This window comes from Molossus molossus, unplaced genomic scaffold, assembly GCF_014108415.1.
Source record: "Molossus molossus isolate mMolMol1 unplaced genomic scaffold, mMolMol1.p scaffold_m16_p_14, whole genome shotgun sequence".
NCBI lineage: Eukaryota > Metazoa > Chordata > Mammalia > Chiroptera > Molossidae > Molossus > Molossus molossus.
The window spans coordinates 911,441-928,122 of NW_023425349.1; the positions used below are offsets into that span (position 1 = coordinate 911,441).

Genomic DNA, 16,682 nt, shown 5'->3' on the forward strand with positions numbered 1-16,682 from the left:
GGGCTGAGCCCTTCCTTGGGGGGGCCGTGGCTGAGAGCCCTCCCCTGTCCTGAGCCCGGCTGGGGGGCCGTGCTGAGAGCCAGTCCACGGGCCTGAGGCCCTGCCTGGGGGGGCCGTGCTGAGAGCCCGCCCCGGCTGAGCCCTGCTGGGGGGCCGTGCTGAGAGCCCTCCCCGGGCTGAGCCCTGCCTGGGGGGGCCGTGGCTGAGAGCCCGTCCCCAGGGCTGAGCCCTGCTGGGGGGCCGTGCTGAGAGCCCTCCCCGGGCTGAGCCCTCCTGGGGGGGCCGTGCTGAGAGCCCTCCCCGGGCTGAGCCCTGCTGGGGGGCCATGCTGAGAGCCCTCCCCGGGCTGAGCCCTCCTGGGGGGGCCGTGCTGAGAGCCCTCCCCGGGCTGAGCCCTGCTGGGCCTGCACCACACGTCTGCCCGCCTCTGGGACGTCCAGGACGCCACGTGGGCAGGCGTGTCTGCGGCAGGAGCACTGAGCAGCCCCGAGACCCGCGGGGACCCCAGGCTGGGCCCTCTCTGCCCCTTGGCGCCCGTCTCCTGGTCTCCCCAAGGGTGGTGCTCTGGCTCCCAAGGCTAGGCCTGCGGCTCCTGCCGATCAGGATGTGGTGACCATGCCCACCCGTGGGAGGGGTCTGCGGGACCATCAACCTCAATCTGCTCAGGAAAACACCCTGAGGTCGCCTGACCTTCGGCTGAGGTCCCAGCAGGGCGTGCACAGAGCCTCGTCTTCCTAAGCGAGGTCCTGGGTCAGCTGCAGATCCCGAGACAGATCTTCCTTCCGCCTCAGACCTGTACCCCTCACGTCTGTCTCCCATGCCGGCTCCCCAAGTCCACAGCCCCCTCGTCTGCACCCCCTCATCTGCACCCCCTCACCCGCACTCCCTCGCCCGCACCCCCGCCTGTGCCCTGCCCGTGCCCCGTGCCCACGCCCGTGTCGCTGCCCAGCATCCACGAGTACCGGCTGTCCAGCTGGCTGGGGCAGCAGGAGGACGTGCACCGGATTGTGCTCTACCAGGCGGACGGCGCGCTCACGCCCTGGACCCAGCGCTGCATCCGGCAGGCCGACTGCATCCTCATCGTGGGCCTGGGCGAGCAGGAGCCCGTGGTGGGCGAGGTGGGCTGGCCGGGGTGCTTCGGGGTGGAGTGGACAGTGCTGGGCTGGGGCCACGACAGGTCCCAGGGTGCTGGCTGGACAGGTCCTGGCCGGGGTGGCCACTCTCCCCTCAGAGCCTCTGTTGCTTTTTCCTCTGAACGAGCTCAGGACAGGTGGTGAGACACCCGGACATGAGGTCTGCGGTGGTCTCACTGCAGAGCGGAGCCGCGTAGTGCCCCCCCTCCTGTGAAGCAGGAGCCTGTCCATGCCGAGCACGCTCGCTGTGCACGCGGCTGTTCCACAGGGCTGGCGTCACGGCAGCGCCCTGCTTTCCATCATTTTGAACCCTCCCTGTCTGCGGGTTCCCACCACCGTCTGTCCCTGATCCCTGAACTGGGACGTCATTTCCTGAAATGGGCCCACCTGGACCAGAGGGTGTCACCTTTGGTTCACCCGATGCCTCGGGTGAGGCCTGGGCACCGTGTCCTCCCGCTGGGCACTGCCTCCTACTCACCCTGCGCACAGGTTCAAAGTGGGTGCTGCCGTCCTTTCATCGGTTCTTCTCCCTTCCTCCGCCTTCGCTGTGCTCCCTCCAGCTGCGCCCTCGCCTCGGGCGGCCAGGCGGCCCTGCTCCACTCTGCAGGGTGCAGCTCCCTTGCAGGGCCGCTTGCAGAGTTCATCAGCTGAGAAGGGCTCTGTGTTTGGGGAGGCGGCCCACGCACAGTGGAGAGGGGCCTGGTCACAGCCTCCCGCCAGGGCAGAGGCTCCACAGCCTGGCTGGTTCACAGGACCCGGCCGCCCTTGACCGCGGGCTCTGCTCCCCTCAGCTGGAGCGGATGCTGGAGAGCACCGCCGTGCGCGCCCAGAAGCAGCTGGTCCTGCTGCACCGGGAGGAGGGGCCGGCGCCAGCGCGCACCGTGGAGTGGCTGAACATGCGGAGCTGGTGCTCCGGCCACCTGCACCTGTGCTGCCCGCGCCGCGTCTTCTCCAGGAGGAGCCTGCCCAAGCTGGTGAGGGCCTCTCCTGCTCCTGCGCCGGCTCTCGGGGCCACGAGGCGCTGCTGTGCTCCCCAGGCCGGCAGGCCCCGGGGGGGGGGGGGGGGGGGCGGAGCCTGGGACTCCAGAGGGCCCTGGTGGGCTCCGGGCAGCGTAGCTTCAGGCAGAGGTGTGTGCAGACCCTGATGCCCCTTCCTTGGGGTGTCCCTGCCCTGGGATCCCGGGGGCTGGGTGGCAGGGGGGGGGGCGCAGAGGCTGCCCCCACATCATGCCTGCCCTCCCCCGCGGCTTGGTGGACACGTCCTGACAGCTGCATCGGGCTCCTGGGTCCGTACCCAGAGCCCCCTTGCGCTTTGGGGCTGGTGGGCTTTCAACTGAGGTTTGGGCTTTGTGTCCCTTTGGGGGCATCTCCGGGGTCTGGGCCCCTCTGAGGTGCTGACAGGGCGGAGTCAGATGGAGCCCAGCCCCTTCTTTGGACTCTCAGGTGGAGATGTACGAGCGGCTCTTCCAGAAGCCCCCGGACCGGCACTCGGACTTCTCCCGCCTGGCACGGGTGCTGACCGGGAACACCATCGCCCTGGTGCTCGGAGGGGGCGGGGCACGGTGAGTCCAGCCCCTGCCCACACACAGCTCCAGGCTCGCCTGCGGCCCAGAGCGCGTGGCCGGGCGGTGCTCCCGCTGGCTCGTGGTTGCCCTGTGGCCCAGAAGGCTCCATCGTCCTGTGTCTGTCTGGCCACCTGTGTCCTCTTCTGAAAGCTGCTCTGTCCTCTGCCGGCCTTTCCCAGGCCGGGGAGTCTCTCCCCACTTCAGCCCCTGCTCAGACACCTGCTGCCCGGCGTGGAGCCCGCTGCAGCCCCTCAGCGCTGTAGCAGCGCTTCCTTGGAGGGCCTCGGCCACATACTTCCGCGTGGTGTCCTTCTGACTCCAACATTTGCACCCTTCTCCCGAACTTGGTTCACGGGAGACATTCTCGAGGCAGACGTGGGGCTGGGGACGTGAGGAGGGTGGGACGAGGCCCCTGCAGTGCTGTGGACAGGAGGGCAGGGCGCCCTCAGCATCTGTGCTATGCTGGGTCCAGGGCCGGGGACGCCTGTGTGGGGAGCCCTCTGCCCCTGGGTGGTGGGCGGCAGTACTGCTGCCCAGTGAGGGCCTAGGGCGTCCCTGCGGCTGACGGGAGCTGCTTCTCAGCACTGTTAGCAAGGCCTCCCGGGAAATGTGTCTGAGTCCTGGCCCTCTGACAGTGCTGGGCACCTCTCCCCGGAGGAGGTGCCCCAAGGACCTCACCCGCCAAGTGAGCTGCGGAGGGGAGGGCCCGAAGGCCAAGCCCTTAGCAGGCGTGGGGGTGGGGCACCGAAGAGGGGCTCCTGCCGCAGACAGGCCTGCGCTCTCGCTCGGCCGCTTCTCTGGGTGGGTTACACTTCACACGCGCATCCCGCTGCCCGGCCAGGGCTCCAGCCTCTTCTTTAGAAAGGACCAGAAGACGACGCCCCTGGGCCTGTCGCCACACATCACCAGAGTGCAGACTGAGGCGCGGTCCGTACAGACAGGAAGGGGGCGGGGGCCGCCCCTGCTGGTCCTGCGCTCCTTCACGGCACATGCTACTGCCTGGAGCGCCCAGAGGGGGCTGGTGCTGTGGGCAGGGCTGTGGCAAGCGGAGTGGAGGCCCTGCATGCGGTGTCCTGTCCCACCTGCCGCTTCCCCCGTCAGCCTGCACTGGGGTGAAGCGTAGCACTGAGCTCACGCATCTGACGGCCCGAGTGTCCCCTGCTGCCGTACTTTTACTCCAAAGCTGAGCCGGGGACCCGGAAAGCAGGCGACCTGTGGAGGGTGCAGGCTGCAGGCAGGGCCCTGCTGGTCTTGAGCAGCTGCCCAGAGGGAAGGCCCGAAGGCCAGGCCCTTAGCAGGCGTGGGGGTGGTCGGCACATCAGGACGGCTCGCTCAGCTGCGTTTGTAATGAAAATTTAGTTTTAATCAGAGCACTACTTAGTTTCTCTAAGGCCCTGTGGTATTTATATACCACAAAATAGCAGTCCTCTGCCCGCCCTGCCCACGTCCATCAATGCCCCAGAGGTTTCCTCGTCTCACCGTGTTCTAGCCGTTTGCTCTTCTGTGTTTCTAAATCGCGTCCCTATTCTAGGATTTGTTTTTCTAGTTTTACGTTAGTCGTAACCTATCTCTTACGCAGTCAATCTGTGCGTCTCTGTTATCTCCATTTATCTGTCATCCATCACTGTCATACGCCTATCCATCATCCATCCATCATCTGTCATCCATCCATCATCCATTTGTCTGTCATTCATCCATCAATCATCTATCATCCATACCTCATCTCTCATTCATCCATCATCCATCTCCATCTGTCTGTGTATTCTCTATCATCCATACATCACCTGTCTGCCCTCTCTCTGTCTCACATCCATGCATCTTCTGACTGACTGTCCCCCTCTCTACCACTCATGGTCCCCGTGTGGTTCTCCTTGGCGGAGCCTGTGCGCACTGGGCACAGTGCAGAAGTGTGGCTAGATGCTTCCCTTGAGTTCATCAGAGTTGCAGTTTCCGTCTGCTCAGTGTCCCGGCCCCGTCGTCTGTCCCCAGCCCTGCTGGGAGCTTTGGCCTCTCGTGTGCTCAGCCCTCCCCATGCCAGCTGTTCTCCAGCGGAGCTGCCGGCTGTTGCCTTGGGATTTCCCTGCACCATCACCATGGGGACGGCCTTTGTCTCTCTCCTGAGTTCAACTCCATTTCCTGGGTTCCGTGTCTTCCTCTTTCTCATTATTTTCCTGATTTTGGTAGAGTCCATACTCTAGAAGTTTCCTCAAGAGAAGACATGTGGGAGGTGAAAGTTTCAGGGCCTGAGTAGCCGATGGCCTCGCTGTAGCGACTGTGGGTGTGGGGCTGCAGGTGCGGCGGTACGGCTGTTCCACTGTCGCTTCAGCTTCAGTGTTGCCGTCGAGAAGTCTGCTGTTACTCACGAGGCGTTTTCCTGGAAGTCTAGTCCTGAGAGCCCTTGAGGAGGGGCTGGGGCTGTTCCGAGTTCCGTTCTGCACTGGGTGCCTTGCCTCAGGGGACTTCTCCGAATTCACCCCCGGGCACTGTTCTCTCTCCCTGGAGCTTCTGGTGGGGACATGTCCTTGTCCATCTGTCCTGTTTTTCTTTTTGGGTGATTTATCGGAAATGTATCTTCTAATCGACTTTCTCTGCTGAGCTGTTCCTGAGGGGGAGAGCTGCTTCCATGGCTGGCTCTGCCGCCCTGCTGCAGCACTGAGTCTCTCTGAGAGCATGGGCACAGGTCTCACTTGCTGGCTCAGTTTTTCTGCCATGCTCGTCTGTCTGTGCTGTGGACATGTCGGCAGCGGCCCGGCCCCAGGCCGTGGTCTCCACACCCACTGCGCCGCTGCCGTGGACCCTGGGATATGAGGAACAGAACCGCTCCAGCCGCTGTGAAGTCCGCGTGTGTGCTGTCCTCCTGGACAGACACCGAGCAGCGGAGGGCCTGGTCGTGGGCAGGGGGCTTGCCCACATTCTGTCAGCACCGGGATCGGCAGTGTCCATGTCACGGTCCTCTGTGTGCCTTCCTTTGTGCGGTTCCACGTACGATCCCTACTGATGGTTAGTAGGTGGTTTCTCTTTGTTAGTGAGTTAAAGGTTATTTATACATTCTGATGACAAATCTTTGCCAGGTGTATTTATTGCTAAGATAATGTCTGACTTTTCATTTTCCTAATGGCATTTTTTATTGAGTTCTTACTTGTGGTGAAGTGATTCTCCAAGTTGTTTATGGTTATTCTGGTGTTCTGAGCCCTCTTGCCTGCCCTGAGGTTACAGAGATGTTCTGTGTTTTCCTCTAGCAGCTTGATTCCAGCCCGTGCATTTAGTCTGATCCACCTGAAATTGCGCTTTGTGGGGTCTGTGTCTCCTCCACATGCTTATCCAGTCATGGGGCACCGATTATTCCAGACTTTCCCTCCCCTCTGAGGCTCCTGGTGCATGTGCACCTGGCGCTAGGTGTCCCCAATGTGTGTCCTGTCCTGTCCATGATGGTCACGGCCTCCTTCACTGCAGCTGCTTTAGGCCCTTTGGACTTCCGTGTAAGTTTTAGAATTACGTACGTATTTTATGGGTTGTTTTTGTTGTTGTATCTTCTAAGTTTCATTTTCTTTTTTTTTGTGTAATGCATGCCCCTAGTGGGAACCGAACCTGGGCCTCTCTGGTCCACAGGCTGATGCTCAACCACTGAGCCAAACTGGCCAGGGCTCTAAGTTTCATTTTCAAACTGTTTGTTGCTGGTATACACAAAGACAACTGGTATTTGTAAATTGACATATTTTACAACTTCACTAAATTCTCTTATTTTGGTAGCCTCTTTGTAGATTTATTTTTGCATTTCCTGTGTATACAGTTATGTTTTTTGAGAATAAAGACAGTACTTTCTCTTTCTTCCCAAAATTGGTATATGCCTTTCATTTCTTTTTCTTGTCTCGTTGCTGTGGCTAGAACTTCAGCACCATGCCTGTGAGTGTGGACCCCACGCCTGTAAGTGTGGACTCCTCGCCGTGTTCCCAGGTTTGAGGGCAGCGCTCAGTGTCCACAGCATGTGCTCTGGCTGTGGTTTCCGGAGATGCCCTTTGTCAGGCGGAGGAAGTTTCCTCTGATTAGTTGGCTTGGTTTTATCCTGAATGGTTGCTACTGTAGGTCTGCGGAGATGGTGGGTGGTTGTCTCCTCTGTTCTGCTGATGTGAATCACATTGACCGACCTGGGTGAAAGCCGCCCTGCACCCAGGTAGACACCTGCTGGGCTGTCGTCCACGCACGTGTTGCCGGCCCCCGCGAGCCCCAGGGAGGAGGGCCCGTGTTCTCTCTGGAGATCACGTAGGTGTGTTTGCTGGCTTCCAGGCTGAGCTGGGAAGTGCTTGTTTCCTGGTCTCTGGGAGGTTTTCTGTGCAATGTGTGGTGTTCTTCCTTCTACGCCGAGTAGACTTCACTAGTAGGACCATCTGGACGTGAAATTCTCTCTGTGAGGACATAAAGATTCAGTTATTTTGATCACTGTGGTACTACTCAGTTTCTGTTTCTGCGTCAGGTCTGGTGACATATGTGTCTCCTGCATCTGAATGTCCCCGCTGCGGTGCACCGTCCACGGGTGCCTACTGCCTTTGTACCCGGAGCGCCGGACGGGCGCCTTCCCCTCTGGTGTTGGCCCCGATGGTCTCATCTTCATGTCTCTTCCCCAGGAGGTGTCGTTTGGAAGCACCAAGTCTTAGCCGTGTCCTTCCTCGCCCCGTGTTTGTCTTCTGGTTCGTTCTTTTCTGCTCTGACTGTCCTGTCTCCCTAGTGTGCTGCCTCTGATCTGAGTTGGTCTGTCCCCCCCGACCTCTGTGTGAAGGCCCGCTGGCGGACCCCCGGCGCAGTGGCCGCGCTCTGCCTGCTTTCTGGAGGACTGTGCTTTGTTCTCAGGCTGGTGTAAGGTTCCTTTCTGTCTTGGTTCTCAGTGATGTAAGAATGACTTTCTTTTTATTTATGCTTAGTGTTTATGACGCTTCAGTCATCATCTCTAGAACATTCCAAACCCTTTCCCCGCAGATACCTGCTTTTGTCCCAGCTGCCTGCTCTTCCCAGGCTCCAGGGACACGTGGGTCCCCCGCACCATGTCCCATGTGCTGTCTCAGCAGTCTTACACCTGTTACTGTCATCGTTTTGTAGCCCTCACGTGAGGATATGTTTCTACTGACTTTCAGAGAGTGGGAGGGAGGGGAAGAGAGAGAAACATGGGTGTGAGAGAGGCATTGATCACTTGCCTCCTGCACGACCCCGACCAGGGTCAGAGATCAAACCTGCAACCCAGGTGTGTGCCCTTGAGCAGGAATCGAACGCTTGACCTTCTGGTGTGGGCGCACACTGTGCCAGCTGAGCCAGGCGGCCAGGGCCGGTGTGCATGTCCTGGCCCTCTGTCTGCAGGCGCCCCGCCCGCCAGCGATGTTCTCAGCCCCGGTCCCCCTGCCCCCCCCCCCGCCCCGAGCCTCCTTTCAGTCCCACATCATAGCTCCCGACTGTCGAGGTCACAGGCATCACTGTGCTGCAGTGTGTGCACCGGAGAACGCACCCTTCGCCCTGGCCGCTTGCCTCCGCGGTCAGAGCGTCAGCCTGTGGACCAGTGAGCAGGCTCGATTCCAGCCGAGGGCACGGACCTCAGTTGCAGTTCGTCCCCAGCCTTGGTCGGGATCGTGCGGGAGGCAACCAGTCGATGTGTCCCTCTCACGTCGATGCTTCTCTCTCTCCCCCTCTCTCTACCTGAAGATAAATAGAAAATAAAATGTCCTCGGGTGAGGATTGAAAGAAAAGAAGAAGAAAGCAAAAGCTTACCCTATGACTGCATGCACCCCTCGGCGTCGGGCTCGCCCCCACGTCCCCTCCAGGAGTGTCCATTCTCCCCGCTGACTCTCCCCCGGCCCCCACCGTCCACTTCCTGCCTGGCTCTGAGTCCTCTGGGACCTTGGAGGCGTGGGTCCCCCGGGACTGTCCTGTGACTGGCTTCTCGCTGGACACGACGCCGTCAAGGGCCATGGTCTGCAGCCTGCGGGCTCCTTCTGGTTTCTGTGGAGGCGGGACGGCCCCAGAGTCTCCTCCGTGCGCCTCCTCCACCCGCCAGGGCGCTCAGGCTGCTGCCGCCTTGGGCTCGGCGGTCCTTTCTGGGCCGGCCGGTCTCTGTCCCCAGCTCCTCGGGTCCACGTCTGCTGTCCCCTCCGGGCTATGGTCACATGGCCTTCTCGTGCCAGCATTTCTGAGTGGTGGCACCATGAGGGGAACCGTCGCAGTAGTTGGAGGCTCAGCGCGACCACCTCAGTCCGATGCTGGCTTCCTGTCCCCAAGGGGCTCGTCTGTGTCCCCCTCACGCTGACCCTTGGGTTGTTGACCGGACCGCCCTTTCTGGTGGGCCTGGACTTGTGTCCCCTGCCCCTCCTGCGTCTGTCCAAAGCCTATTCAGTGGCGTCCTTCTCAGACGCTGTGGCTTGCTCTCAGGACACAGGCCTGGGAATGGTGTCCGCTGTTCCTCTCCAGGTCCTGTCTGTGCCCCGCTTCCTGACCCTTGGGCAGGGAGGAGTGGGTGGGACAGGACAGATGTCCCTGGTGCCTTCTGCCAGGGCAGTGGGTGTGGGTCCGGGCGGTGGCCCTCACTCCTGTTCTCTGTTCCCGGTTGGCATAGAGGCTGTGCCCAGGTTGGCATCATCCGAGCCCTGACAGAGTGCGGCATCCCCGTGGACATGGTCGGAGGGACGTCCATCGGGGCCTTCATGGGCGCCCTGTACGCCGAGGAGAGAAACTACAGCCAGATTCGGATCCGGGCCAAGCAGTGGGCGGAGGTAAGGGCCTTGCCCTCTCAGGAACAGTGGGGTGGGCACTGGACCACTGCCCTGCACGCAGCTCTGGGGTGGGCACTCGACCACGGCCCTGCAGGCAGCTCTGGGGGTGGTCACTGGACCACGGCCCTGCAGGCAGCTCTGGGGGTGGGCACTGGACCGCGGCCCTGCGGGCAGCTCTGGGGGTGGGCACTGGACCGCGGCCCTGCGGGCAGCTCTGGGGGTGGGCACTGGACCGCGGCCCTGCGGGCAGCTCTGGGGGTGGGCACTGGACCGCGGCCCTGCGGGCAGCTCGGGGGGTGGGCACTGGACCGCGGCCCTGCGGGCAGCTCTGGGGGTGGGCACTGGACCACTGCCACTGCCCTGTGGGCAGCTCTGGGGGTGGGCACTGGACCACTGCCCTGCGGGCAGCTCTGGGGGTGGGCACTGGACCGCGGCCCTGCGGGCAGCTCTGGGGGTGGGCACTGGACCACTGCCCTGCACGCAGCTCTGGGGGTGGGCACTGGACCGCGGCCCTGCGGCAGCTTCTGGGGGTGGGCACTGGACCGCGGCCCTGCACGCAGCTCTGGGGGTGGGCACTGGACCGCGGCCCTGCAGGCAGCTCTGGGGGTGGGCACTGGACCCCGGCCCTGCAGGCAGCTCTGGGTGTGGGCACTGGACCGCGGCCCTGCGGGCAGCTCTGGGGGTGGGCACTCGACCGCGGCCCTGCAGGCAGCTCTGGGGGTGGGCACTGGACCGCGGCCCTGCAGGCAGCTCTGGGGGTGGGCACTGGACCGCGGCCCTGCAGGCAGCTCTGGGGGTGGGCACTGGACCGCGGCCCTGCAGGCAGCTCTGGGCGTGGGCACTGGACCACTGCCCTGCAGGCAGCTCTGGGGGTGGGCACTGGACCGCGGCCCTGCACGCAGCTCTGCAGGCCCCTGGGCTCAGAGTGTGGCTTGTGAGGTGGAGAGGGAGCACGTGGGGTGTGATCACATCGGGGGGTCGGCTCCGGTTGGTGCCTCAGTTTTCAGAGGTGACTGAGGGCAGCGCGGACCACTGACAGGGCCACTGACAGAACAAGTCCACCTCACCCAGGTTCCGCTGGAAACGAGGCACAACCATCCTCAGGGCCATGGGGGAGCAAGGAGAGCCCCGGCCAGAGCCCTCAGTGGGGTTTCCGTGGGAAGGGCAGGGTCACGGCTTCAGCTCAGCTCCTCCGAATAATCCCTGTGCGCTGGGGACATGACTGTGCCCAGTTGTCTGGCCCTGGGTGAGCTGGGCAAAGGAATGTTGGCGGGTGTGAGATTTGGATAAAGGTCGGGGGAGGGGTGCCCTGGTCCGTTTGCAAGAAAGGCACCCCGGGCACCTGGGGCGCAGCCTCTCCCGGGGCTGTAAGACCCAAGGGCCGGAGCCCCAGGGACACAGGGAGGACGGTTGTCCAGAGCTGGGCCCGCGGCGACGAGGGCTGGGGGACGAAGCCCTGGCTGGAGCGGAGGGGCTGCCGTGTCCAGGGGCCGCTCAGCCTCCCCGCCGTGCGGGCTGCAGGCCACCCTCAGGCTCTGCGTGTCTTCCAGCAGAAACAGTGATACCAGAAGTGTTTGCCGAGGCCCTGGCTGGTGTGGGTCAGTGGTCAGAGTGTCAGCCTGTGCATTGGAAGGGTCAAGGGTTCAATTCCTCGTCAAGGGCACACACCTGGGTTGCAGGTTCACTCCCCAACCCCAATTGGGGTGCATGTGGGAGACAACCAATCGATGTGTTTCTCTCTGTATTTCAATGAAAAATACATCCTTGGGTGAGGATTAGCAAACAAAACAGAAAAGGCGACCAATCGTCCCCTGCAGCAAATCCGTGAGGACACTGCTCAGGGACGCTCTTCCCCGAGACCACTGCCCTCGGCGCTGCCTGAGGAGAGGCCAGGGCTCCGCGCCCGGCACTGGGCCTGGGAGCAGAGCCGCAGGGACGGTGCTCAGCCTCCGTGAGGGTCGGCCCGGGCCCGGCAGACCTCTCCCTGCCTGTCGGGTGCAGGTGTGGGCACCGCCAGGGAGCCCTGGGTGGACAGCCCACCTCGCCCTGTCCTGGGGTGCACTGGGGCAGGGCAAGGTGGGCCTCCTGAGCCTGTGTCCCCTGCCACACTGGGGATGGGGGGGGGCTGGTGCGGGCCCGGCATCCTGAGTGAGGGCCCTGCTGACTGGAGGGCTGTGGGGTGCCCCGCGCTGTCCTGGGTCCCTGCGTCCCTCTGGCTCCCCCAGGCAGGGTCTTCACACCCGGCAGGGTGCGCGTGGGCAGGTGCCTCGTCCCGCAGGGCTGTTGTGCACGTCCCAGGGGGGGCCCCGTCCCTGAGCCTGAGGAGTCAGGCAGCCTGGAACCTGGATGTCCTCGCGTGTCTGACTAGACCCTCACTGCAGAGGGCGGCCTCTGCCCACCCCAGGGGAGGGCTCTGGCAGGAGGGTCCTTGCAGGCCTGAGGCGCCCGCTGGGGTGTGTGTGAGGGCCACCCGAGCAAGGCCAGGGCAGCTTCCCTCCCCGGGAGGCCTCTGTGGGTCCCCTTGGGCAGGCTGGAGCTCAGGGCCCAAGCAGGAGCACGCCTCACTGCCAGGCGACTGCACAAGGCTATGCAGGTCCCCCCAGGGCCTCCCACGACAGGACCTCTGCCCCCCCAGGACCTCCGCCCCCCCGCGGCCTCCCCCCACAGGACCTCTCCCCCCCAGGACCTCCGCCCCCCCCCACGATCTCCCCCCCACAGGACCTCTGCCCCCCCAGGACCTCCGCCCCCCCACGGCCTCTGCCCCCCCAGGACCTCTGCCCCCCCAGGACCTCCGCCCCCCACAGGACCTCTGCCCCCCCCAGGGCCCTCCCCCCATAGGACCTCTGCCCCCCCTAGGGTCTCCACCCCCCACCTCCCCTTCATAGGACCTCCACCCCCTCATGTTTTACCCCCCCCAGGACCTCCATACCCCCAGGGCCTCCATTCCCCCAGGGCCTCCCCCCAACAGGACCTTCACCCCCCCAGGTCCTACCCTTCCCCAGGACCTCCATACCCCCAGGGCCTTCCCCCCACAGGACCTCGAGCCCAGCGCTCACCCTGCAGAGTCCCCCACCCCCAGGACACCCCCACGCCTCTGTTCTGTTTGCTGGGAGGGCATGGGTGCCCCCGTCCCTGCTGCCTTTCCCGGAAGCTCCTGCTGGTCTCTCACAGGGGCCTCACTGTGCCCCGTCAGGACATGACGTCGATGGTGAAGACCGTGCTGGACCTGACCTACCCCATCACCTCCATGTTCTCGGGGGCCGGCTTCAACAGCAGCATCTGCAGCGTCTTCAAGGACCGGCAGATCGAGGTGCTCAGAGGGCTGCCCGGGGGGCCCTGCCTGGCCTGTGCTGCACCCTCTGCACCCTCCATCCCTCCCTGCCCTTGGCTGGTGGCCAGGAGAACGCCCCTCTGAGCCCGTCCTCCCTCAGGACCTGTGGATCCCCTACTTCACCGTCACCACGGACATCTCGGCCTCGGCCATGCGGGTCCACACAGACGGTGAGCGCCTGCCTGCTCCTGGGTGGCTCCCGCTCTGGGCCCACGCAGGCCGAGGACGGCCGGCCTCCAGGAGCTGGGAGGCCCCAAGGTCACCAGAGGGAGCTCTGATGCAGAAACCGCCTGGCCATGAAAGACCGGTGTTGGGGGACTGCCAGGCGCCCAGATCCCAGACTGGGGGGGTGAACACAACTTGTGAGCTGAGTGGGGAGGAGGAGTGAAGGGCACTTGGGCTGTGGGTGGAGGGGGCACGCTCCGGCCGTGCGGGCAGAGGGGGGCGTGCTGGGGCAGTGGGGGCGGAGGGGGGTGCGCTTGGGACATGGGTGGAGGGGGGCGCACTCTGGCCGTGGGGGCACAGGGGGGCCTGCTGGGGCAGTGGGGGCGGAGGGGGGTGCGCTTGGGACATGGGTGGAGGGGGGCGCACTCTGGCCATGGGGGCACAGGGGGGCCTGCTGGGGCAGGGGGGGCGGAGGGGGGTGCGCTTGGGACATGGGTGGAGGTGGCGCACTCTGGCCATGGGGGCACAGGGGGGCCTGCTGGGGCAGCGGGGGCGGAGGGGGGTGCGCTTGGGACATGGGTGGAGGGGGCTCACTCTGGCCGTGGGGGCAGAGGGGGGCGTGCTCGGGCAGTGAGGTCGGAGGGGGCCGCGGTCAGGCCACGGGGGCGTGCTGGGCAGTGGGCATTTGTGAGTTAGGTGAGGACCCCGCATAGGCCAGGCTGTGCCGAGGGTGCAGGGCAGGGGTGCAGGGCTGGGAAGGCCCCTCTCTGCCCCTGGCATGGCCGGTGATCTCCCCTCCCCCTCCCCTGCCAGGCTCCCTGTGGAGGTATGTGCGGGCCAGCATGTCCCTGTCGGGCTACATGCCGCCTCTCTGCGACCCCAAAGACGGGCACCTGCTGATGGACGGGGGCTACATCAACAACCTCCCAGGTACTGCCCGCCGCCTCCGCTCCCGGTGCTGGTGCACGTTCTCCTCAGAGCGTGCCAAGGGTTACAGGCTGGCGCAGAGCAGAGAGCGCGTGCGCGCACACACGCATGCACGCACACACATGCGCGCTTGGCGTGAGTCCTGCCTGTGCTCCCGTGGTCAGTATTCAGAACCAGGGCCGTGGAGGGGCTGGGAGCAGCCACCTCCCGTCTGTGCCCGTGGCTGGGACCTACAGCCCACAGGTGTCATGTGCTGTGGGGCCTCCCTTGGCACACCTGCCACCTGTTGGACAGTTCAGTGTCCTCAGCTGGCTTCAGAGCTTGTCGGGAGGCTGCACCCCGACTTGGGGTCTGTGCACCTGTCCCGGGTGGTGACCAGGGTCTCCTCCTCCCAGCGGATGTGGCCAGGTCGATGGGGGCAAAGGTGGTGATCGCCATCGACGTAGGCAGCAGGGACGAGACGGACCTCACCAACTACGGCGACGCCCTGTCTGGGTGGTGGCTTCTCTGGAAGCGCTGGAACCCCCTGGCCACCAAGGTCAAGGTGGGCAGCCCTGGGGGTGCAGCCTGGCCCTTGCAGCTCTCTCAGCCTCCTGCCCCTGAGCCTCACTGCCCCTGCTGCTGGCCCAGCCCTGGGAGGGTCAGGCCTGCAGAGCCATGTCCCCCAGGGAGGGGGGGACCAGGGTCCGAGACGAGGAGGCTGTGCCGGGCAGGTGCTGAACATGGCGGAGATCCAGACGCGCCTGGCCTACGTGTGCTGCGTGCGGCAGCTGGAGCAGGTGCGGAGCAGCGACTACTGCGAGTGCCTGCGCCCGCCCATCGACAGCTACGGCACCCTGGACTTCGGCAAGTTCTCCGAGATCTGCGTGAGTGTGGGGTGCGGGGCTGGGCTCCGGTGCCCTCAGAGCAGGAGGTGGGGCCCCCCGGCGCCCAGTCCCAGGTCCCCTCTGTGTGTACAGGAGGTGGGGCCCCCCAGCGCCCAGTCCCAGGTTCCCTCTGTGTGTACAGGAGGTGGGGACCCCCGGCGCCCCGTCCCAGGTCCCCTCTGTGTGTACAGGAGGTGGGGACCCCCGGCGCCCAGTCCCAGGTCCCCTCTGTGTGTACAGGAGGTGGGGACCCCCGGCGCCCAGTCCCAGGTCCCCTCTGTGTGTACAGGAGGTGGGGACCCCCGGCGCCCAGTCCCAGGTCCCCTCTGTGTGTACAGGAGGTGGGGACCCCCGGCGCCCAGGCCCAGGTCCCCTCTGTGTGCAGGAGGTGGGGCCCCCCGGCGCCCAGTCCCAGGTCCCCTCTGTGTGTACAGGAGGTGGGGTACCAGCACGGGCGCACGGTGTTCGACATCTGGAAGCGGAGTGGTGTGCTGGAGAAGATGCTGCAGGACCGGCAGGGCAAGATGAAGGCCTGCGACGTGAGCGCCCAGCGGGCACCCTCCTCCCCCCATCCTGTGGCCTGTCTCTCCCACACACCACCCAGATAGGTGCCCTGCGCCCTGCAGCCGGCAGCCTTGGAGCACCCAGATGTTCACGTGCAGCACCTGCCATGGCCCTGGGGACTGTCTCCTGGCATCTGTCTGCTCTTGGGTCCCCCCTTTATCCCCTCCGGACAGGATGGCGGTCTGATTGGGGTGTCTGCTCAGGACTCTGCCCATCTTTCCTGCCTCTGCACAGGGGATCCTCAGCTAGGGTCCCAGGGGTTGACAGAGGGCAGCGGGCTGCGGGCCTGGCGGGCAGTCAGGGCTGCGGGCAGGGGGCACAGCAAGTGGTGCCTTTGCCTAGACGTGTCCTCCATCTCGGCCCTGCAGGTCCTCACCTGCCCCAATGCCTCCTTCACGGACCTCGCCGAGATTGTGTCACGTATAGAGCCTGCCAAGGTGGCCGTGGTGGACGGTGAGTTGGACACCCAGGACGTGTGCCATAGAGCTGAGGGGGCTGGTGGAAGTGGCCCTGGACCTGGTCGGCGGTGGGCAGGGACCTGGGCCATTGCCGTGTGGCCTGCCTGGGGAGACCGACACGGCCCTCCCTCTGCCCAGACGAGTCTGACTATCTGACCGAGTGCGAGGAGGGGTTGCCAGACGGCCCCCAAGATGCCTACGCTGACTTCCAGAGCTCCCCAGCCGACGTGGGCTCCGACTCGGTGAGCTGCCTGCACCGCCCTGGCCCCCGCACCGGCTCTGAGGCCCGACAGGCCGCGGTGTTCTCGCTACCTGCTGCCACCCAGGGCTGGGGAACCCCACCAGGGTCGCCCTCCAGCCTGTTCCCCCCTTGACTGTCTGCTTACAGGAAGACGAGCCCCCACTTCATCATCAGCACCCTAGCCTGGCTTCCCCCAAACTGTCCCAGGACGCCTTGACCGACCCCCTGGCTCTCTGACCAAGACACGTAGAGGTCTCCGCCCTGACCTCCCTGAAGCCTGCTCCTGCAGGGCACCGTAGAGGTCTCCGCCCTGACCTCCCTGAAGCCAGCTCCTGCAGGGCACCGTAGAGGTCTCCGCCCTGACCTCCCTGAAGCCTGCTCCTGCAGGGCACCAGCCCGGAAACCACAGCCCTGGGGCAGGAGCCCTGGTGGGGCCCAGGGCCGAGCTGGGTGTCAGCCTCTGCACTGCCGCTCCCGGTGGGGCACTTGGTCCTGGCACCTCCTGCTCACACAGCACCCTGGGCGCAGGCCAGCCCCTGCAGCCCCGAGGCCTCTGAGAGCCGAGGGCCCTGCCTCCACCTAGGCGGTCAATAAAAGCAGATCTGATTGTGTGGGCGTGTGGTCCCTGCGCCAGGCCCCCGTGGCGGAGAGCAAAGCCCAGCCGTGCTCGACCGGAGCCAGGG

At 64.7% G+C, this 16,682-nt stretch overlaps 1 protein-coding gene across 2 annotated transcripts in view; it reads left to right on the forward strand.

Moving 5' to 3' along the window:
• PNPLA7 (patatin like phospholipase domain containing 7) overlaps nucleotides 1–16,608 on the forward strand; it is a 55,900-nt gene extending 39,292 nt beyond the window's left edge. Inside the window, exons 24-36 of one of the 2 annotated variants that reach the window (XM_036261617.1) lie at nucleotides 950–1,118; nucleotides 1,925–2,107; nucleotides 2,577–2,695; nucleotides 9,291–9,447; nucleotides 12,641–12,757; nucleotides 12,879–12,948; nucleotides 13,757–13,873; nucleotides 14,266–14,414; nucleotides 14,584–14,736; nucleotides 15,171–15,275; nucleotides 15,669–15,753; nucleotides 15,897–16,000; nucleotides 16,147–16,608. In XM_036261617.1, coding sequence (XP_036117510.1) covers nucleotides 950–1,118; nucleotides 1,925–2,107; nucleotides 2,577–2,695; nucleotides 9,291–9,447; nucleotides 12,641–12,757; nucleotides 12,879–12,948; nucleotides 13,757–13,873; nucleotides 14,266–14,414; nucleotides 14,584–14,736; nucleotides 15,171–15,275; nucleotides 15,669–15,753; nucleotides 15,897–16,000; nucleotides 16,147–16,236 — 1,618 coding nt within the window. In that variant the 3' untranslated portion in view covers nucleotides 16,237–16,608. The remainder of the gene's footprint in view (nucleotides 1–949; nucleotides 1,119–1,924; nucleotides 2,108–2,576; nucleotides 2,696–9,290; nucleotides 9,448–12,640; nucleotides 12,758–12,878; nucleotides 12,949–13,756; nucleotides 13,874–14,265; nucleotides 14,415–14,583; nucleotides 14,737–15,170; nucleotides 15,276–15,668; nucleotides 15,754–15,896; nucleotides 16,001–16,146) is intronic. The other variant, XM_036261618.1, reaches the window with a different exon arrangement.
• The last annotated feature ends 74 nt before the right edge of the window (nucleotides 16,609–16,682 follow it).